The sequence below is a fragment of the Centropristis striata genome, chromosome 4, assembly GCF_030273125.1.
Source record: "Centropristis striata isolate RG_2023a ecotype Rhode Island chromosome 4, C.striata_1.0, whole genome shotgun sequence".
NCBI lineage: Eukaryota > Metazoa > Chordata > Actinopteri > Perciformes > Serranidae > Centropristis > Centropristis striata.
Genome location: NC_081520.1, coordinates 28,636,032 through 28,655,311, shown reverse-complemented (window position 1 = coordinate 28,655,311; position 19,280 = coordinate 28,636,032). Strand labels below are relative to the sequence as shown.

The 19,280-nt window shown below is 39.4% G+C and overlaps 1 protein-coding gene across 1 annotated transcript; it reads left to right on the top strand.

Annotated features, from left to right (window-relative positions):
- Positions 1 to 207: 207 nt before the first annotated feature.
- On the top strand, positions 208 to 18,581 carry LOC131970261 (tubulin-specific chaperone cofactor E-like protein). The gene is made up of 8 exons (XM_059331619.1): positions 208 to 363; positions 1,245 to 1,384; positions 2,167 to 2,348; positions 3,547 to 3,803; positions 6,181 to 6,307; positions 6,470 to 6,586; positions 7,981 to 8,092; positions 11,275 to 18,581. Exons 1-8 carry the CDS (start codon positions 216 to 218, stop codon positions 11,479 to 11,481), a joined length of 1,290 nt encoding a protein of 429 aa, XP_059187602.1. The 5' UTR covers positions 208 to 215; the 3' UTR covers positions 11,482 to 18,581.
- Positions 18,582 to 19,280: the final 699 nt, after the last annotated feature.

Below are 19,280 nucleotides of genomic sequence, written 5' to 3'. Positions count from 1 at the left end.
CCTGGTCTCTTTCTTCTTTTCTTATATTGGCCATATTTGTTATGCATTGTCATGATTGGCACAGCTGTAAAAAAGGTCTGAGTTGAATAGTACATAATGTACATTGAAGCAAACATGTTCGGATTCACCCATGTGTGAGCTAATCACAGGCAATGTGTGTCGCTTTCCCACCATGCTGAGCAGTTGAGGGGGAGGCTGTCCAGCAGGACGGATCCATGGAGCCACCAGAGGATAACTTTGGCCGTACCTTTGTGGAGGTGATGAGTGAAAAGTACAGCCCAGAGAACTTTCCGTTACGCAGAGGGCCAGGTATGGGAGTGGTAGTGGTGCCCACCTCTGCTCCTCAAGGCTCCCCAATGAAAGGTAAGCTGCAGATCAGATAGAAACGGGCATAACACTTTAAACTTACCTCACTGCAGAACAGAATGGGCCAAGGCTTTGTTACATTAAGCTGGTATAAATGTTGGTGGCAAAGTGACAAAGACAGTTTCACCCGTTATGTAAACATACACATCAGCGAAATCCAAACTTGCAGACTGATTCCCTGGTGAACTTTTGTTGCACGCATTTTCACCATCATCACATCAAGTCTGTGAGGGCGCTGAACCGAGAGGGGATAAAGTGCACTATTAGATGGGACTTATCATTCTGCCTCCTTTTATAGAGGATTGGGGGAGAGTGACAGGGTTTTTTTTAGGGGGAGATAACAGGTCAAGAGAAAATCCTTTGGGTTGATACCAGAGATTTGGTGTTAAATTTAACATTTTTTAAAATATTTTAGAAATGGTCAAATCCTTCCAAAATAATACATCAAGTCACCAAGACCTTAAGGAAAAGCATAGAAAAATCAGTGCTGTGAACATTTTAAGGAGATTTCTGTGAGGTTAAGGAGCTTTCTGTCCCTTTATTGTCAATATACCAATGAAAGCTATATATCTTCTGGATGCTCTAGGTCTCTAGTTTGTGGTTGTAAAGTTTCATGAGGCTATGATTATCCTCAAGCTCACACCAGGTTCTTTGATACAGAGAGGACCAGTTTCAAAATGCTACTACAGGGACTAACATCATCACATGTGAATAAAACTGGGCTCATTGAATCCATAAGAGTTTCAGACATACTTAATTTATGTAATTCCAACACTGTTTAGGGACCCCAGTATGCAGAAAATCAATCCTCAAAGACGGTCCTTTTTTCTGTGTGAACCCTCTCTAACCTTTATTAATTCTTACCTCTGTTCCTCCAGACCGTCTGAACCTGCCCAGCATCCTGGTGTTGACTGGCTGTGGGGTCAACCGGGCAGGGGACCAGGCTGAGATCGCTGCTTTCTGTACCCATGTCATCGAGCTGGACCTGTCTCATAACAAGCTGCAGGACTGGCGTGAGGTGCCGTATCCGGGTTTATTATAGCAGTTCATTTCCATTTAGGTGACACACCACAGGCAAAAACATGTCTTTTTCATGTACTCGTCAATTTTGAGGTTTTGGACTATTCTCAACATGTCTTCTTTAGTAGTGGAAAGAAAACGCTGAAAGCTGCCACTGTCCTGCACTGAATTATGTGTTTTTCATGTTACATATTGTTGTTGCAGTAAATTGGATTCAATATTTTGTCTTCAAATAATCATTTCCATTAAGAATATGTTAAATCTTTAGAGGCAGTTTTGTCTCAGGCAGTGTTTTTCTCATAAATCTTAACTTCAGCTCCACTTACAGACACCAGACTTTCCAGTTTGGTTCTATATTAGTTCTATATTCTGAAGGTTTTTACAGAGGGTTTTGTCTATGTATCATTCATACCCTGTTTTATACAACATTTTATACAAACTTTGAATTTAATATATCTACAAAATAAAGTAATAACTTTGAAATTTGCTTCATCTGTTGTTGAGATTAATGTCCTGGAAATGTATGCACATTTGTGCATATTTAATGAGTTAATGCCACAATTGCATATCTAAACCTGACATTTCAGAAAACTTGTAATGCACAAAATATTGTGATAATGTAAATATGACAGGGGGAAGTTTCATGGTGATATCTATAAGTTAAAAAAAACAAAAACTTATTCACATGCTCAAACTGTCCAAAAAGTGAAATTAGTCTTTCAGTTATCTGTGTAAATGTGTCGTTCCAAATGAAAACACACATTATTGTCTCATTTTCAGATCAGTAAAATTGTATCCAACATCCCCAACCTGGAGTTCCTGAACCTGAGCTCTAACCCTCTGGCAGGAATGACCCTCAAGCCGCACTGCGCTGAAGGCTTCTCTCGGGTCCGACGGCTCGTCCTCAACAACACTCAGGTGTCCTGGGACACCGTGATGCTGCTCACCAGGGAGATACCTGAGTAAGAAGAACATTTTATCACTGCATCTCTATTCCTCCACAAGATTACACAGTTTTATAACACTGTATAATGGAATATAATGTATAATACATAACTATAATATAAAACTACGTCTGTGTTAATATGGTAATAATATAGTTTATAATATAACTATACTATATAACTCTTATCGACCCAAACTCACATGTTTCAAAAAGTCTTTTGCTTTTCTTCATGCAGACTAAGTTATGATGTTTTACACATCAGCATCATGTAGTTATTTCTGCATCCTTTTGATCAATTTATTGCAATTAAGTCACAGCAAAATTAGTTTATTTTGTTTTCCTGCTGATGTATTGATCCAGAAAGAGTTCATAGAGAAGGCGATGAAGTTCATTGAGCTGTGTGATAATATAATAATCCTGATATACCAGCCACTTTTTAGGTACACCTGTTCAGCTGCTCGTTAACGCAGGTATCTGATCAGCCAGTCACAACTCAATTGCATTTAGACATGTAGACATGGTGAAGACGAGCTGCTGAAGTTCAAAGCGAGCATCAGAATGGGGAAGAAAGGTGATTTAAGTGACTTTGAACGTGTCATGGTTGTTGGTCTGAGTATTTCACAAACTGCTGATCTAACAACCATCTCTAGGGTTTACAGAGAATGGTCCCAAAAAGAGAAAATATCCAGAGAGCCTTGATGCTTGTTGATGCCAGAGGTCAGAGGAGAATGGAGACTGGTTCAACAGGAACTCAAATAACCACTGGTTACAACCAAGGTCTGCAGAAGACCATCTCTGAACGCACAACACGTCCAACCTTGAAGCTGATGAAGATCACACCGCCACTTTATTAGGTACACCTTGCTAGATAATAAAGTGGGCGGTGAGTGTACAGTCAATTGAAAACTGTACAAAGACAATGCATCAAACCCACCTGCCCATCAGCATCTAAGGGTAGTGATTAGGTTAGACCTTGTGTTTAGAACTGATGAAGTTTAGGTTGTGTTTTAGCCACATGCTAAACAAGCACAACTGCTGAAACTGGAAGGTGTTACCTTTCAGATGAAGTTGTTTAGTGAGGATTCACTCTGGAGAAGCAGGGTTCATAGGTTGTTATGAAATGCTTTCTCCTGCAGAAATAGTCCCGACAGTGCCTCTTTTTTTTTGCTCTGCACAGCATTCCTCCTCACCCTGTGTTCCTCTGTTTTCTGCAGACTGGAGGAGTTGTTCCTGTGCCTTAATGAGTACAGCAGTGTGAGTGCCTCCAGCGTGGCCTGCCCCACCTTGCGCCTGCTTCACATCACCGACAACGGCCTCCAGGACTGGGCCGAAGTCCGGAAGTTTGGCTCCATGTTCCCCAGCCTGGACACTCTGGTCATGGCCAACAACAACTTGGCCTCCATTCAGGACAACAAGGATATCCTGGGACGACTGTTTCCCAACTTACGCAGCATCAACCTGCACAACTCAGGTCAGCTGATGTGTGTTTTGGCACTTTAATTAGTTTCAGTGTCTTGTGATGGTTTCATTTTGTAAGAATCGCTCCAGATTTTCAATTTCATAAAGTGTGACTTGATATCGGCTGATAAAAATAGCACAAGCGAACATGTCACTGTATCCTAAAAAGCTTTGTGTTATTTGTGGAGTATTGCAACAGATTCTTCTGTACGTCAGCTTTTATCTCAGGATTTGTTTCTATTTTGGCGAGTATCACTGGTGAATCTATTTTTAGATTTCTGTTGAGAGTTGAGGAGACAAAAACAAGATCCAAAGACGTGTTCGCGTTGACTTCAATGCATCACTCTGTCATCTCTCTCAGAAAAACATCATTCCTGCGAGTCATTTCAGATTCAGCCTTATTTTTTCTGAAGACAGGCTGAGCTAATTTCACTGCTCACCAGTGCAGTTTCTCTGGTTTCAGGGATTTTTACAATTGAGGTTTTTTTTTTAAGATTTTTTTTTGGGGCATTTTGTAGCTTTATTGAGAGAGAGAGAGATATTGAGAGTGAAAGGGGGAGACAGAGGGAAGACATGCGGGAAAGGGCTCCGAGCCGGATTCGAACCCGGGCCGCCCGCTTACGAGGACCGGGCCTCTGTGGTATGCGCTCTACCAGGTGTGCCACTGGGAACGCCCCAGAATTGAGGTTTTTTTTAGACAAAAATTATTCAAATTGAAATAAATAGTACATTTGTGTGAGACTATTTTCAGCAATTGGTGCTCAAGTGAGTAATGTTTCACTTTTGAGCTTTTTTACTGTGCTCGGCTGAATCAGCTTAGTTGTGGCTGTGTTTCAGTACAAAGGGGCCGATGTGACAGAAGCCCTTTTCATACTGCTTTTATTAAACTGCCGCAATAAGCTCTGCCACTGTTTTGTCTTCGGACTTCATACTGATTCCGCAACGGCCTGATATTGGCATCCATTTACATTACAGTCCGGCATCGCAGAACAAGTGTGAGGAGACGGTAGTGGCGTGTAAAAGAGCAGCAGCGGTACATGAACAATAAGCGACGGCAGCGGCATGTGAATTCAAGTGAGAGGCGTGTCTCTGATGATACGATCCACTTTCTACCCTTTTTACCCTATTACCTATAGAGTGTTGGTCACACAAGTAATGTACGTCACATATTTTCACATTGTTCCCGCCTAGAGCAGTCTCACCAGTTTAACGCTTCTGTTCTACCTTACTTGGTCCCCCCATTACAGGTCTGGGACTTTCAAATTAAAGGCGAAATGTTACAGAGGCGAACAAAACGCTGCTTGAATCGTCAGTCTGAAAGGGGCTTTAGATGTTTCATATACAGCACTGTATGTGGCTGCCAAATGTCTAGGTTTAGGGGTGCATACTTGGGACGATTTAGGCAGCACTCAGTCTGGCTTTTGGCTCTGTACTAAGTTGTACATTTCATGTTACGGTTAATTTGTCCCAAATAGTTGGAAATCACGCTATTATCCTGTTTAACCAACAACATATGCTTAAAACTCTTAAGATTAAACTAAAACATACATGAACTGATAAAATAGACTGTGGCCAAATTTTAGTTTTCATGCACACTAATAAACTGATTATTATCGGATTTCATGAGAATAATCTGGAGTTACCAGATTATTCTCATGTAAACAGCATAAACTCATAATCTTTATTGGATAAAAGCTGTTATCAGATTATGAGAAATCTGATAGACACAGCTAGTTTTTTTCCCATTATTCGTTTTCTTTTGGCATGTACAACATTACTCAGATTTATTTTATATCTGCCCATGTGTAATTTAATTCGGGGGACGCACTGGGCCGATCTCATCTCGATATTCTCAATAAACGTTTACACCTGAGAGTACCTTTTAGTCCAACTGAACACTAAACAATACAATTTAAAGCAATCAAAATGTTATAGTTGATTAACTAAAAAACACTCCAAGCCAAACACACAGTGCATTGTGGGAGCAGCCTGCAAATCATAAGGTGATCCTGCTTTATCATCTGTTTTACTGTAACTGGGACCATCATTTTCTAAATGAACATCATGCTGTATTGAAGAAGACTTGAAACTAGCGATTGAGACCATAAATTAATTGGGAAATCTTAATAAATCAAGTTATAAGAAAGGTAATTCTCTCTTGAGTTTCATACAATCTGACTTCTTTTTGCGACCATTGGAGTCGCCCCCTGCTGGTTGTTAAAAGGAATACAGTTTAACTTCTGCACTTCTGTGTTGGCATCACTTTTCATGCTCTGATGTTGCTGCTTTGTGCAGACATATTGAGCTTTTAAAGTTATTGTTTTTCTACTTCCAGGATAATATTGGCCTGCTATTACTTAACAAGTGTTTCTGTGTCCTGACTGTCTCAGGTCTCAACCGATGGGAGGACATTGAGAAGCTCAACTTCTTTCCCAAGTTGGAGGAGGTGCGGCTGCAGGGCATTCCCTTACTGCAGACCTACACCAACGCAGAGAGACGCAGCCTCATGATCGCACAGTGAGTCCCGTCCATGATGTCAGTGAGAAGGGTTGTTTTCCCCCTAACACCGAGGAGGAAGAGTCTTAACATCTGAACTATAGGGGGAATCATCTGGTGCATTTCAGATTCACACAGTGTCACTTATAGATGCTAATATAGTATGTGTGTGTTTCCTCTCAGGCTCCCTTCAATATCACTGCTAAATGGCAGTGTGGTGACTGATAGTGAGAGAGAAGACGCAGAGAGGTTCTTCATCCGTTACTACTTAGACTACCCAGAGGAGGAGCTGCCTTACAGGTACTCTATCTGTACTCTACCTGCAATGGCTTGAGTGTTTGTGTCATGTTATATGTGTTAATGCATATGCCATACATTTTGGCAAGGGTTCTTCTATAATAAACAAAAATGGCCCCATTGTAACTTATTAAACAACAATTGTCAATCCCATGGGTATTAGTGATGTTTCGTTCCTGAGTGATCCGTTCAAAAGAACAAATCGTTTAGGTGAACGGCCCGAATTACTTCCTGAAATGAGCTGTTCATTTCTCAACTTCAGTTGATTTCTGCTCTTTCCCGTCTCGTGTGTCTCTCTTTAGACCGCAAGTGTCGTCGTCGTCGATTCTTCTTCTTCTTCTTCTTCTTCTTCTTCTTCTTCTTTTTCTTCTTCTTGTCATTGTTTTACTGGCTGTTCGGTTCGTGTACTGAAGGTACTAGTGAGGTGAACGGGAGCCCTGATTGGCTCTCTGCCTCGGCATCAGTAAGTCTGTGATACATTCACTGGCCCTCATTTATCAAACAAGCGTACGTGAGAAAGTGAGCGTAAAGTGGGCGTAAGGTCATTTCTACGCAAGCCTCGGCATTTATCAATTTGGACGTGAGCAGACGGTACGACCAGATCTCACGTCTGCTCTCAGCTCGTGTACGCAAATTTGAGTCAGCGTGAAGTCCACACGTCTGAGTCGGAGAATTGATCTTAGACTATTGTATCGATGCCTGGAGCTGATAAAACTCTGTGGTGTTTTGATTTTTAATGGTGACAAAGCAAAACATGTTTAGACTACATCATTTATCATTAAAACATCATCCAAAAATAAATACACCCTGCGATCGTGAAATTCTTTAATCAGAATAAGCGCCAAGGATAATAAATGTCTTCTGTTGTTTACTGTTATCCAGCTCCGACACCGGAGCGTCAGCGTCTTCTTCACCAGCCAACTACTGCATTTAATAATCAGATGTTGCGAAAATAATATTGTTATAGCAGCTTTCAGTTTGCAAACTGTAGCTTTATCCATCTAAATTATCAGCTCATTGGCTTATTCATGAACAGCCGCTTCAGTTCAATTAGTGAGCAGAACTGAGAGGATTGCGATTGGCGTGTTTCAGCTCAGTGAGTTCTGATATGCAGTCATAGCTCCAGTTAAGCACTGAGTGGTTTGGTGAACAAATCTTTTCTACGAATCTTTCTAATGTACTGATTCTAGTGATTCAGGACACTGAAAAGAACTGCTGCGCTCACCACTAATGACATTGCAGTATAAAATAGAGCATTCTGTTATATCAGGGATTCAATCAGAGCCCTGGTTCCAAAATTGTAGTTTTAACTTTTTTCCACCTGCTTGAGCCGTTTTCTCATGTTTGCATGAAAGTGATGCTCAAGGGATAACACAACCTGCTCTTTTCCTCCTCAGATATCACTCCCTGGTCACCAAGTATGGGAAGCTGGAACCACTTGCTGAGATCGACCTGCGACCTCGCTGCCGTGCCCAGGTCGAGGTTCATTGTGAGGAAAAAGTGGAACAGGTGTGTAGAGCATGCGACACGGTATGGGTTTGAATAGTTCACAAAGAAAGGCGAGTGATTAGGGTTGCACATCTCTCTGAGATAAACGATTTGATTTGCATCTAGATACACAGGTTAGGTTACGATACGATCATAGACTGTATATAAATAATGGACGTAGTCACCGTAACGTCACCCATTGGTTTGTGGACTGCCCGTTGGAAGCCTCGAGTTCAGCGTTATACTCGTCGCCATCTTGCATCGCCATCTTTTTTCCGATACGCGGAGCAGACCATAATTGGACTGCAGAGGAACGCGATGGATCTGACGACACTGACTACACGCCTCTCTACACCGGCAACCTGAGAGAAGCCACTGCTAATTCATGTTAGCATTAATTGGAGCATTAACTGGGATGTTAGTTTTGGCTAGCAAAAAAACAAAAACAAAATGTATGTTACTTACCTCAGAAAACTGAGCAGCAACTCCTTGGAGTGTCTGTTAGTCCAACCAAACACTGAACAAGACATTTTTACTGAACAAAACGTTCAAATAAACTGTCATTAAGTGAAAATACAGTGTGAAAGGGTCAAAGTTATGAGACCAAATCGGTAAACGTCCTCTTTTCTATCTATATAACGTTATATATAACTTTATTGACACGTTGCCGTGGATACGCATTGCTCTGCTTCTCTCCTGGTGACAGCTCGCCTTGTCAGTGACCTGTAGCCACGCCCCAAATCATATGATTCTTTAACTTCTATTTTCTTCTAAATGGGGCCGGTATTAGGTCAAGGTCAAGGTCACGTTTATTTATAGAGCACTTTATATACAACCAAGGTTGACCAAAGTGCTTTACATAACTGAATCACAACAAAAAATCCAATCCAATACAAGATACATAATTGAATAACAATAAACTCACAAAATAAAAATAAAAGACAATTTAATCTAATAATATATGAGATGAGATGTGCAATACAGCACACAGAAACAACTTTCTTCTCACGCAGCATATTAGAACTATTGACATCAAATTGTCTTGAAGATGATTTTTTACTAGCTATTGAGACCATAGTGTTGTCCTGAAATTTTTTTCTGAGGTAATAAATCAAGTGAGAAGTTTTCAAATTTTGCACTGAAATGAATGGGCAGATTTTTTTTGCAGCCAAACTTAGCACCCCCTGCTGGAATTTTCGGTAGATTGCAGACTTAAGGCACTTCCTGGTTGGCCTCCATGCTCAGTCACGGAGATTGCCGACTGGATACGATTCAAAAACGATATACTTTTATTACAGACCGATTCAATAGAATCGATACAGTGTAAGAACGATACGATTTGATTTGATTCTACGGTTAATATTTGTTGTAGATATTTTATATTGTGTCACTCACAAGTTTTATATTTTATTTATCTTCTCATTCGCCATGCAGTTAAAAATCTGTTTTATTGTGTCTGAACAACAAAAAGACCACAAACATCTTTCTACATTTATAATAATGTTAAGAAAAATCATTCTAGGAGCTTTTTTTGCTTTCATAATCTGTTATTTCCCCCATTCAGATTTATTATGGATACTATTATAGTAAAAAAAAATTAAAAAAACAGTAGAGAGTCTGTCTGTCAGCAAGAAGCACTTTTAAATCGTTTGTCATTTCCATTCGGTCCCACGTGAGGCCGATCATTGCTGAGTGTAAGTTTGATCTGAGTGACTTCATTTACATTTTCCCTTAATCATCAAACCTAATAAAACATTGGCCGGTGTTCAGCGGACACAATCATATTCTGGGATATTAAATAATGACTTTATCACCAGGATCGCCTATATACACTAATAATAATAATAGTAATAATAATAATAATAAATAATATAAAGGCATTCCCGTGCCCCTGAGCAGGACACAATTCACAGTATAAATACAGAATGCAGGTTGTTATTCATGTGCAGGTGTTTGTTAAACAGAGAAAACACTTTTTCATTATTATTATTATTATTATTATTATTATTATTAGTGCATGTCTACAGCTGTTAAAGTGACTGTGATCCGTTGCCGTCATCATTAGAAACGGAAGTAGCTTCATTTGACGCTTCGAAGGGAAGGACGTCTCATGTTTCTTAAATAGTTCCCTCTCTCCTCGTTTCGCTTCCTTGCGTCTATCCATGCATCCCCGGTGGGTGGGACTAAGACGCAAGTGATTGGCGCAAGTGAGGGAAGCGGTGATGCAAATAAGAAGCTTGGGGGAGACCGGAGAGACCCATGGATTTGCGCAAGAACTGTTTTGTGGGCAGCTTCAGCTCTCCCGTTGTTATAGAGACGCTGACGCAAACTGTAAGTGTGTGAAACCGCCAACCGATTCCAAGTCATGCGATACCCGATCCATGACTCTACAACCGATTCATCTAGGAGTTTGTGGCTGATTAAAAAAAATATAGATTGAGGAGGCTGCTACAGCCATATCTCTCACTTGTTAAACCAAATATTCAGTCGCATCGGTTTATCGTTCACAACCCTTGAGACTCGTGTTATTAATCCCCAATTAATGATTAAGACAGAAACATTGCTGTGAGGTCACTGTCTGTACGTTTTTATTTAATTCCAGTGAATGTCATATTTCTTACTAGCTAGTTTTGCCAGATTTTAGATGATGCCCTAATGTTAAAGGGTCACAGCACGTCACCAGGAAAGGCTGAGAACAGCTAATTAACCCCTTCTAAAATGACTCTGATTAATATTTTTACAGGAACAATAAGTCACATGACTCTATGGCTCTACAGAGCTTTTTCTACCCCTTTTCGACCGAGGCAGTTCAAGGGCTGGTTCGGGAGCCGGTGCCTAATCTTGAACCAGTTCTTTGTGTTTCGACTGCCAGAGTACTGGCTCTCAGCCAGGAAAACTGGGTTCAGAGTCACACCAACTCTTTGCTGGTCTCGAACCACGAACCGCTTACGTCAGGGGTTGGAGGCTGTGTTTTTGGGACCAACAAGACCAACTAAAATGTTTATTATAATTTTATTTTAGTTGTTTAACTGCAGTGTGATCGATACCAGGTAGTCTGGTAAAGTATTCAAAAACTGACTAAGTAGCCCAAAACTCCAAGGGTTTTAAGCCACGACGTGCAGAACTAAAAAGCTTATTGTGTTATTCTGAGTGAAACAAGTGTTTAATGCCTATAATGTAGAAACTGTTTGTCTTTGTGTCAGCTGAACATCCGTTTGGACCAGACCGTTGCGGAGCTAAAGAAGCAGCTGACCACAGTGGTCCAGCTGTCCACCAACAGCATGAGGATCTATTACATCGACAAGTGCAGCGTCTTCGGTCCAGAGGAAATGAAGTACAACACCCGCGCTCTCCACTCCTACAGCATCCAGGACGGTGATGAAATACTTGTGGTTCCCAAAACCAAGTGAGCAGCTGGTGTCCAACTGGATTATTAGAGCGACTCATTGATTGACTGCTTGATTGATTAATTGGATTATTTGTTGATTGGTTAACTGGCATAACAAAATAATTGGAAAACGTATATGGAACAGCATCAGCGGCCCACTTGGAGAGAGTAAAAGAAGAGAGTGATGTGGACACCATCGTGAAGACAGCACAGTGGACTACAAGCTCTGGCTGAAAATGCAGCCATTATGTCTATTTATTTCAGCTTTATTTGAGGGCATCCACTGGCATTAGTAGACAAATCGGTCACACTGGACAACTTGCTGAGAGAGCAACTCGCAGCCAGCTAGCAGCTTAAGCAGAAGAGAGGGCACTGCTGCACCAGAAAGGCTTCGCTGCAGCTCTATCTCTTAGTACACAGCATGCACCATAGCACCTGCATAGGCGAACATCCAACACCAATGGCTTGTCCACTTGTTGCAACAACTACTCTGATTAGCAGCGAGGCAGTGCGCTTTGAAAGTAGGGAGGAAGAACCACAGTTGAAGCAAATAATCCTACCCAAAACACTAAATGGTGGTGATTAAAGTAGCATTTTGTTGTATGGTGATGGGTTTATTTTGTATTTCTGTGGAAGTTAGAAGATGCTACATCACATTCAGATCATTTGACAAAATACCAACAGAGTCAAATGATTTTAATAGAGACATAATGATTAATCAGTAGGCGTGTTTCCATTTAAGTCGAAGCTAATTTTAAATCTGAAATTTGAAATGTGGCATTGAAGAAAATTTGAATTACGGAAGTTTCCATCAACTGGTTTAGAGTGAATAAACAAAGCTGCATAAATGTACTTTGGTCAGAAGACGTCAGTGTAATCTATTGCTGTAGGCTAATCTGTCAGTAAACAGTAGTAGAAGAAGTAGAGAGAAAACAACAATAAAAAAGAGGTTCCTGATTGGTCAACTTTGGCCACTCGCGAGAGAAAATGGAGAGAAGTCTTCAGGAATTGGATTCATTTGGGATTCAATTCAAGTCAATTAAAAAATGTCCACTCCGGGACAGCTGTTCTTTCATGTGAGTTAAATGTTCGCTATGTCAGAACTTATTCAGAAAAATCGTTTCCATCTCCCGCTTAGCTCATTAACTATTTTACCACCTCAAGTGAGTGTAAAACCGTTTATGCGCATTTTTGAAAGTTCGATAAAATGTTTGTGTTTCCATCAAACTTTTCTCATGCAGATCTTCAAAACACACAGAGAAATTTGTTGATGGAAACACAACTAGGGTAAAAATTTATCATAGAACATGCAGATTTAACATCTTTAAAATCCCTCCAGAAGTATTAAGACATATAAAAATACTTTAAAAGAGATATAAATACAGATACTCCCTCACTGACAAACCCATAACCTATGAATTGCATATTTGGTAGTAGTTTACCTGCTTAGGTTGCATCAGGATTGGCTTCCAAACTAGCGTATACGTTACACACACATTCTAAACTAAGTAATAAGATGAGGACAGAGAAAATTTTCTCTTTAACCAGATGAATCTGTGAACTGTTTTCCTGTGTCAAACCCTCCACAGTGAAGGTCAAACATCCAAGCACATAGTAAAGTAACAATACGCAAAACTGCAGTAGAATAATATGGGAAAATTGGTCGTACAGAAAGGAATATTACACCACTTTATGACATGGCTTCAGGAGTGCAATGATTGTAATTGATGATATCTAACAGTGTAAAGAGTATTTTAGGGGTTGATGTTTTCTGTCATCCTGTTGTGTGTTTTCTGAAAGCTTACGTCTGTGTACCCCTTGGAGTCCTGCAGGGAGTGTAGGGGCATCGGGCCATTGTTACGAGTCACCTGGTCCTAATGTAACTGGAGTGGGACCTGGGTCCACATTCTTCGCAGGAAGTTAAATGCATTTTCAGTTCAGCTTCGACAAGCTCGTCCGCTGTTACTGATTTTGTTTGTGATCTTCATGAATAGTCCCCGTTCTTTGCAGTTGATGTAGTTCTTTTTGCTTCATCAGACCATGTGACCTTTGGCACGCATTTGTGGCTGTTTAAAGTAAAGTGTGAAGGCATCAGGATGAGAGTCAGCACCTCCAGGTCTGAAGTCATGGTTCTCTGCTGGAAAACTGTTGCTGGCTCCCTCTGGGTTGGGAGCATAGACTGTATATAAGGAAGGATGACACCTTTCCACTTCCGCTCAAAAATTTAAGCCAAAATATCCTGGATATGGGTGTTGCCATCTTGTACTGGCGATGCAATTTGGAGCCAGTGTGATAGCAACAGTTAATATGGAGGGGTAAGAGTCTAGAACCGAACACTTATACTTAGACAAACGAAAGCTGGTAGGCAGATGTAACATGCAGAGACGCACAAAAAGCCTCTTGGACCCATACCCTAAACCCAACAGGAAGTCGCCCACCCTGAATTGAACATCAAATCTTAGGGCATTTTTCAATATTCTCAAGCCTTATAATTTAACAAAGATTTAACTTGAGATTTAGCCTTATTGACTTCAGATTTGGTCAGTACCATCTTAAGGCCTTTGTGATAAGAAGTTATTAAACAGGGAGTTGTTGTAACTTAAGTATACATTATTCAATCTGCCCCAAATTTCTCATGCCTGATAAGATTCCAGCCACCATGGGCTGATCAAGGTGTTCTGGCTTCACCTTTGAGGAGCTGTCATGTCGTCAATCTTTATATAACTTAGGTTGGGAATTAATGGTTAATTAACCATTAGCCATTAACCATTAACTTGAGGTGTTGTTCCTAAGATGCAAGCATTGTACCGGACTGTTTTGGTGAAGAGGGAGCCTGAAGACAAAGCTCTCGATTTATAAGTCCACTTGCGTCTGGACTACCTTACTTAGTCTGCTGCCAGACTAAGTGTCTGGAAATGGATAGATAGATGGAATGATGGATATATGGATGTTTTTATAACAGACCAAGATCTGATGTTAGTTTGTTTCTTATCACAAAACACATACTACACTCACACATGGCCACACAGGTTATCACAAAGCAGCTGTTGTGTCATGGTTTTTGCTGCCCGCTATATGTTTCACTGTGACACACACACACCCGAGCACCCTTAGACAAGGATAGTTCAGATTTTTTAAAATTAGGTTGTATGAAGTACTGACCCACAGTCAATGTATTCCGTGCAGTAGATTTCTAGTTTTAAGAACCAGATGCACCAGGCAGGAAACAAATTGCAGATAGGGACTGTCACAAAACGTATTATAACCACATAAACAAGGCCCACCCTTAAAATATTATACCCATTTATGTGTACATTGTGTATGCCATTTGGCACTACTTTTTCTCACCTGTAGAACTTTCATGTTCCTACGCATAAGCGTCACAGATCGTATATTCCGGTTCATAAAGATTTCCTTTTGTCTCCGTATTGAATGGTATTTCATCGTTTTTGTCATAATCACTAATTATTATTTTCCCCTGTATTTGTTGTCTCTTACAAAAACTAGTGACTGGATTTGGACCAAAACAGCCGAACATGGAAGTTCTACAGTTGAGAAAAAGTATTGCCAAGTGTCGGTCAAAAATCGGTGGACATATCATTAATATAGCAAACAGATGAACAGGTATAACATTTTTAAGGTGGGCCTTTGTATAGGTGTAGGTTTGTATAGGTATAGGTCTCCAAACTGGGAACACACAGACCATCAGCTTCTGCAGGTAATACATCGTATCACTTCAAAAAATCTGAACTATCCCATTTAAAATAACACAAGTACAGGCTGATTATATCCATTCATCCATCAGCTATACCTGCTTATCCAGATCATGTTAATTCACTTGAGCACATTCTAAGGAGTGCGATCAGGTTTGCCATTCACTTGTGTTCATGGTCATTTTAAAGCCTGATTTTGTGTCCATAGCTGTAAGATTTTCACTAGTTTTTGCTATTCTATTTCAGATTAAGGCTTTTCAGAGGATAGTATTCCCTCTTTTCAGAGTTCCAGTGTCTTTAATTACATGCGTATGATCTTGTTTTGTGGACCTTTAAATGCTTAAACAATGCACTTTCTTTACATTTTATTCATCATTTTCTAAGAATTGAATCAGCAATTCTCCTTGATCTCAGTGTTTGCACCTTTAAATCCACCATTCAGTGAAATCCTCCTTTATGCCTCTACATCAGTGTTTCATATGTTACACATTAGTGTAATCTACATTTCTGCACATAATTCCTTCCACCAAAGATAGAATATAAGGGTATTAGTATAATGTGGAACATATAGAGTATGTCTTGATTTTATTATACTGCATCATCCTTGTATAAGAGGAGTATTGATATCTATCGATTTTTCCTATAGCAAGCTGAGTAGGGGAATAACTGACAGTGCACAGTGTTATGGTTGTGGACACAGCTGATATTTCAAGCTACTGAATTAAATATTCACATTTAGGGGCTGTTTGGAACCGTTTCGGCTGTACTCTCAGTTCATCAATGTTGATAGAAAACTCAGCTCAGTGTGCTTTGACGCCTTTTTCACAGTGTTTTGACCCTCCAACAGTATCAGTATCTCAAGTATGTAAATATAACAATATTTCTCTCCTTGCTATTAAAATTTACCAATGTTTATTTTATAACACTACTGCTATACTTGAATATTAGAAGGTTTAAGAGTAGCAAGAGTTGTTGTAGCAACAACACACAGCAGGTTAGATGAAAAAAAAATACTGGAAACTGTTTCTGCATTTTGTCACAGTAGTGCTGAATAATGTTAGTGGATCTTGAAGCACAGCCATATAATCCAGCACAGAGGGACAACAGTGCAGTGCTGGCAGTCTAAACTTAAATATTGGGTTATAGAGTCTGTGATTATTAGTGTGAGACGTGTTTGAAGTGAGAAACTTTGTATGTTACTGTTTGCAGAGTGGGTGATTTTTTTTATTTATTTATTTTTGGTATGCATGTTATTAGTTTTATGTGTTTTTGCGAGGAAAGTGGTCACTTTGCTTGCTTTGATTTATGTAATAATGAATTTGAATTTTTACACAAAGCCCAAGAAAAATATTTGAAGTCTTGATGTAAATTTCCATGTTGATTTTATCCAGATTACGCTTTAATTGATTTATTTATTTTCAAAGAACTGTATCATGTTATTTATTGTGTCTATGGCTTACTGTCTAACCTGCTAAAAGCCGAAAATATTGGCTAAGCTATATTGGCTATTTTATAGCTATCGAAAACTTGATTTTAAGTATTTCTCTGTAACATTAAAGATTCACAACTAATAAAGCAACAATCAAAATTAAAGTTAGGGGAAAATCCTAAAGTATTTTTTGTTAAGGGGGGTTGAAGAAGTACTCAGATCCTTTACTTAAGTAAAAGTAGCAATTCTAATAATACATTCTAAAAGTCTGGCATTTAAATTAGAAAATATAAGAATTGTAGCAACAAAATATACATAAAGTTAGAACGAAATATGCAGAGAATTATATATGTTAAACTGTTGGATTAAAAAGACTGATGCATTAATATTTACATTACTTTAATGTTGGAGCTAGAAAATGTGGGACTCATTTTTTATTATATACCCTGCCAGCTATCAGTCGTCTTACCTTTTATCCATATTTATGTTTTATATTATTAATCTGAACAGCAACTAGCATTTAAAGGTGTAAAAATGTAGTTCAGTAAAAATTACAATATCTCCCTCTGAGATGTGGTGGAATAGTAATAATAAAGTACATTCAAATGGAAATACTTTATATAATTAACATTATACTTAAGTACAATTGGGTAAATGTGCTTTCCACTTCTGACAAAACCTCAGGTAGTCTGCTTTATGAAGAGTGTGTGTTCTGGTTTGATTAGATTGGATTGGCGGTAGCATGGCAACATTAACAAACAAAATTAAAATTCTGATTGGTTAATTTGGATCCACCCATTTAAACCAGTAACGAGAACTCAGAACAGAAGAAAATACAGAAACGTCTCATCTGACATCACCAGAATTGTAAGTTTGGGAGAAAACGTGTTTATGTCGCTCACTGTAAGGCAGTGTAACCTTTTAAGGAAAAGCCCATCCTTAAAGCCTTTAACACCTGTTGGCAATGCACTGTGTAGGATTTATTTAGTCCAGTCGTTCTGCTATTTTGTGCTGCAATTGTTGCATAACTCTGATAGAGGCTCAACATTAGGTTTTGGTATTAGTCCCACAGAATCATACTGTGAGGCCTTGTAGAGCTGCCTTTTCTTGCCTTTATAATAATTCCACCAGCAGTAGACCAGTGTGCAGTACAGCCAGTGCACATGTTGTTATTGTAGTGACTCACTAGTTGTTAAACTCTAATTGACAAACACCATAAATAAAGCCGTAGTTGCTTTCACCAATTTTTTCACCAACTTTCACCAGAGATATATGTGACATTTAAAGGACGACTGTACTTCAACATTTTAGGAAATAGGCTTATATGCTTTCTTGGCTAGAATTAAATAAAAAGAACCATACCACTCTCACATCTGTGCATTTAATATTAAGCACAGGCTGTATTTAAAGGTGGTGGACGCGTCTCCGCTTCCTCGCATACTCAAAATAATGTGGATACAGGCCCACATCACATCCCTTTTTCTTGCATTAAATAACTAATTCAACTAAAACAAACTCAGCAAAGCACTTGAATATACATCAGCATGATAATAACGACCTGAAATGACACAAACAATCTTTAGGAAACATTTATTTGATGTTTTTTAATTTGGCCAATGTCCCATTTGTTAACATTAATGGGCTGGGTGTATGACCTATACTGGAGCCAGCCACCAGGGGGCGATCGAGGTGATTTAGCTTCATTTTGGGATCTTTCATGTTGTCCACCTTTATATACAGTCTATGATTATTATTATATTATAGGACTGGATACAGCGCCGCCACTTAGCCTTGCAGCCATTTATTTTCCAATGGCCACTAACAATATTGCAACAAAGAAATCCGTCCTCCGGCCCAAAAACAGGACACCTCAAACTCATACGTCTAGCGACATGTACCTAATAAAGTGGCACCGGTGTGTTCTTCTGCCCATCTGCTTCAAGGCTGGACATGTTGTGTTGTAATGAGTGGTTATTTGAGTTACTGTTGCCTTTCTATCATCTCCAACCAGTCTGAAAAGGCACCATATATTTTTCAACCAGGAGACCATTGTTCAAAGTTTGTATGTTCGGAAGTAGTGTTTTTCAAACCATTTCTAAAACTAAACTGTTTCTTCAAATGAGTCCTTGGTGGTGTCAAAAGGCATTCTTAAAAATGTAGGAAATCATCAATTGAAGTCGTCAAAATACCTCCTGAAGAGTAATTGAGGGCGTATTTGCCCTTTAAATTCAATCATCAAACACCCTGTCTACTACTCAAAACCAGTGCAGTATGTTCATGTGGTAAGACAAAGCTTAACAAAGATAACTAATCCACTGAAAAGCTTTATATTTCCTTTGCTTAGTTAAATACTCAACACATAATGCTAGACATCTGGCAGATTCAGTACAGCATATCCTGCCTGAATGGAGACCTGTGAAACTAAATAGATACCTGCTACTCTGGATATGCTAGTAAATGCAGTGCTTGAGTCATCATCTGCCTCTAAAAGTAGTGTGCCAGGGCTCACAGATCCCTGAGGCTATATTTGTCTTTGATTATAGTGTTATAGGTTTTGGTTGGATTAAGTGTGCTGGATGCAGGTTTCATCCTTGCTCAGACTTATACACCAGTATTTAAGCTAATCATTCAATCACCTATATGTAACATGGGGCTGTTCATAATCTATGGCAATTAAAG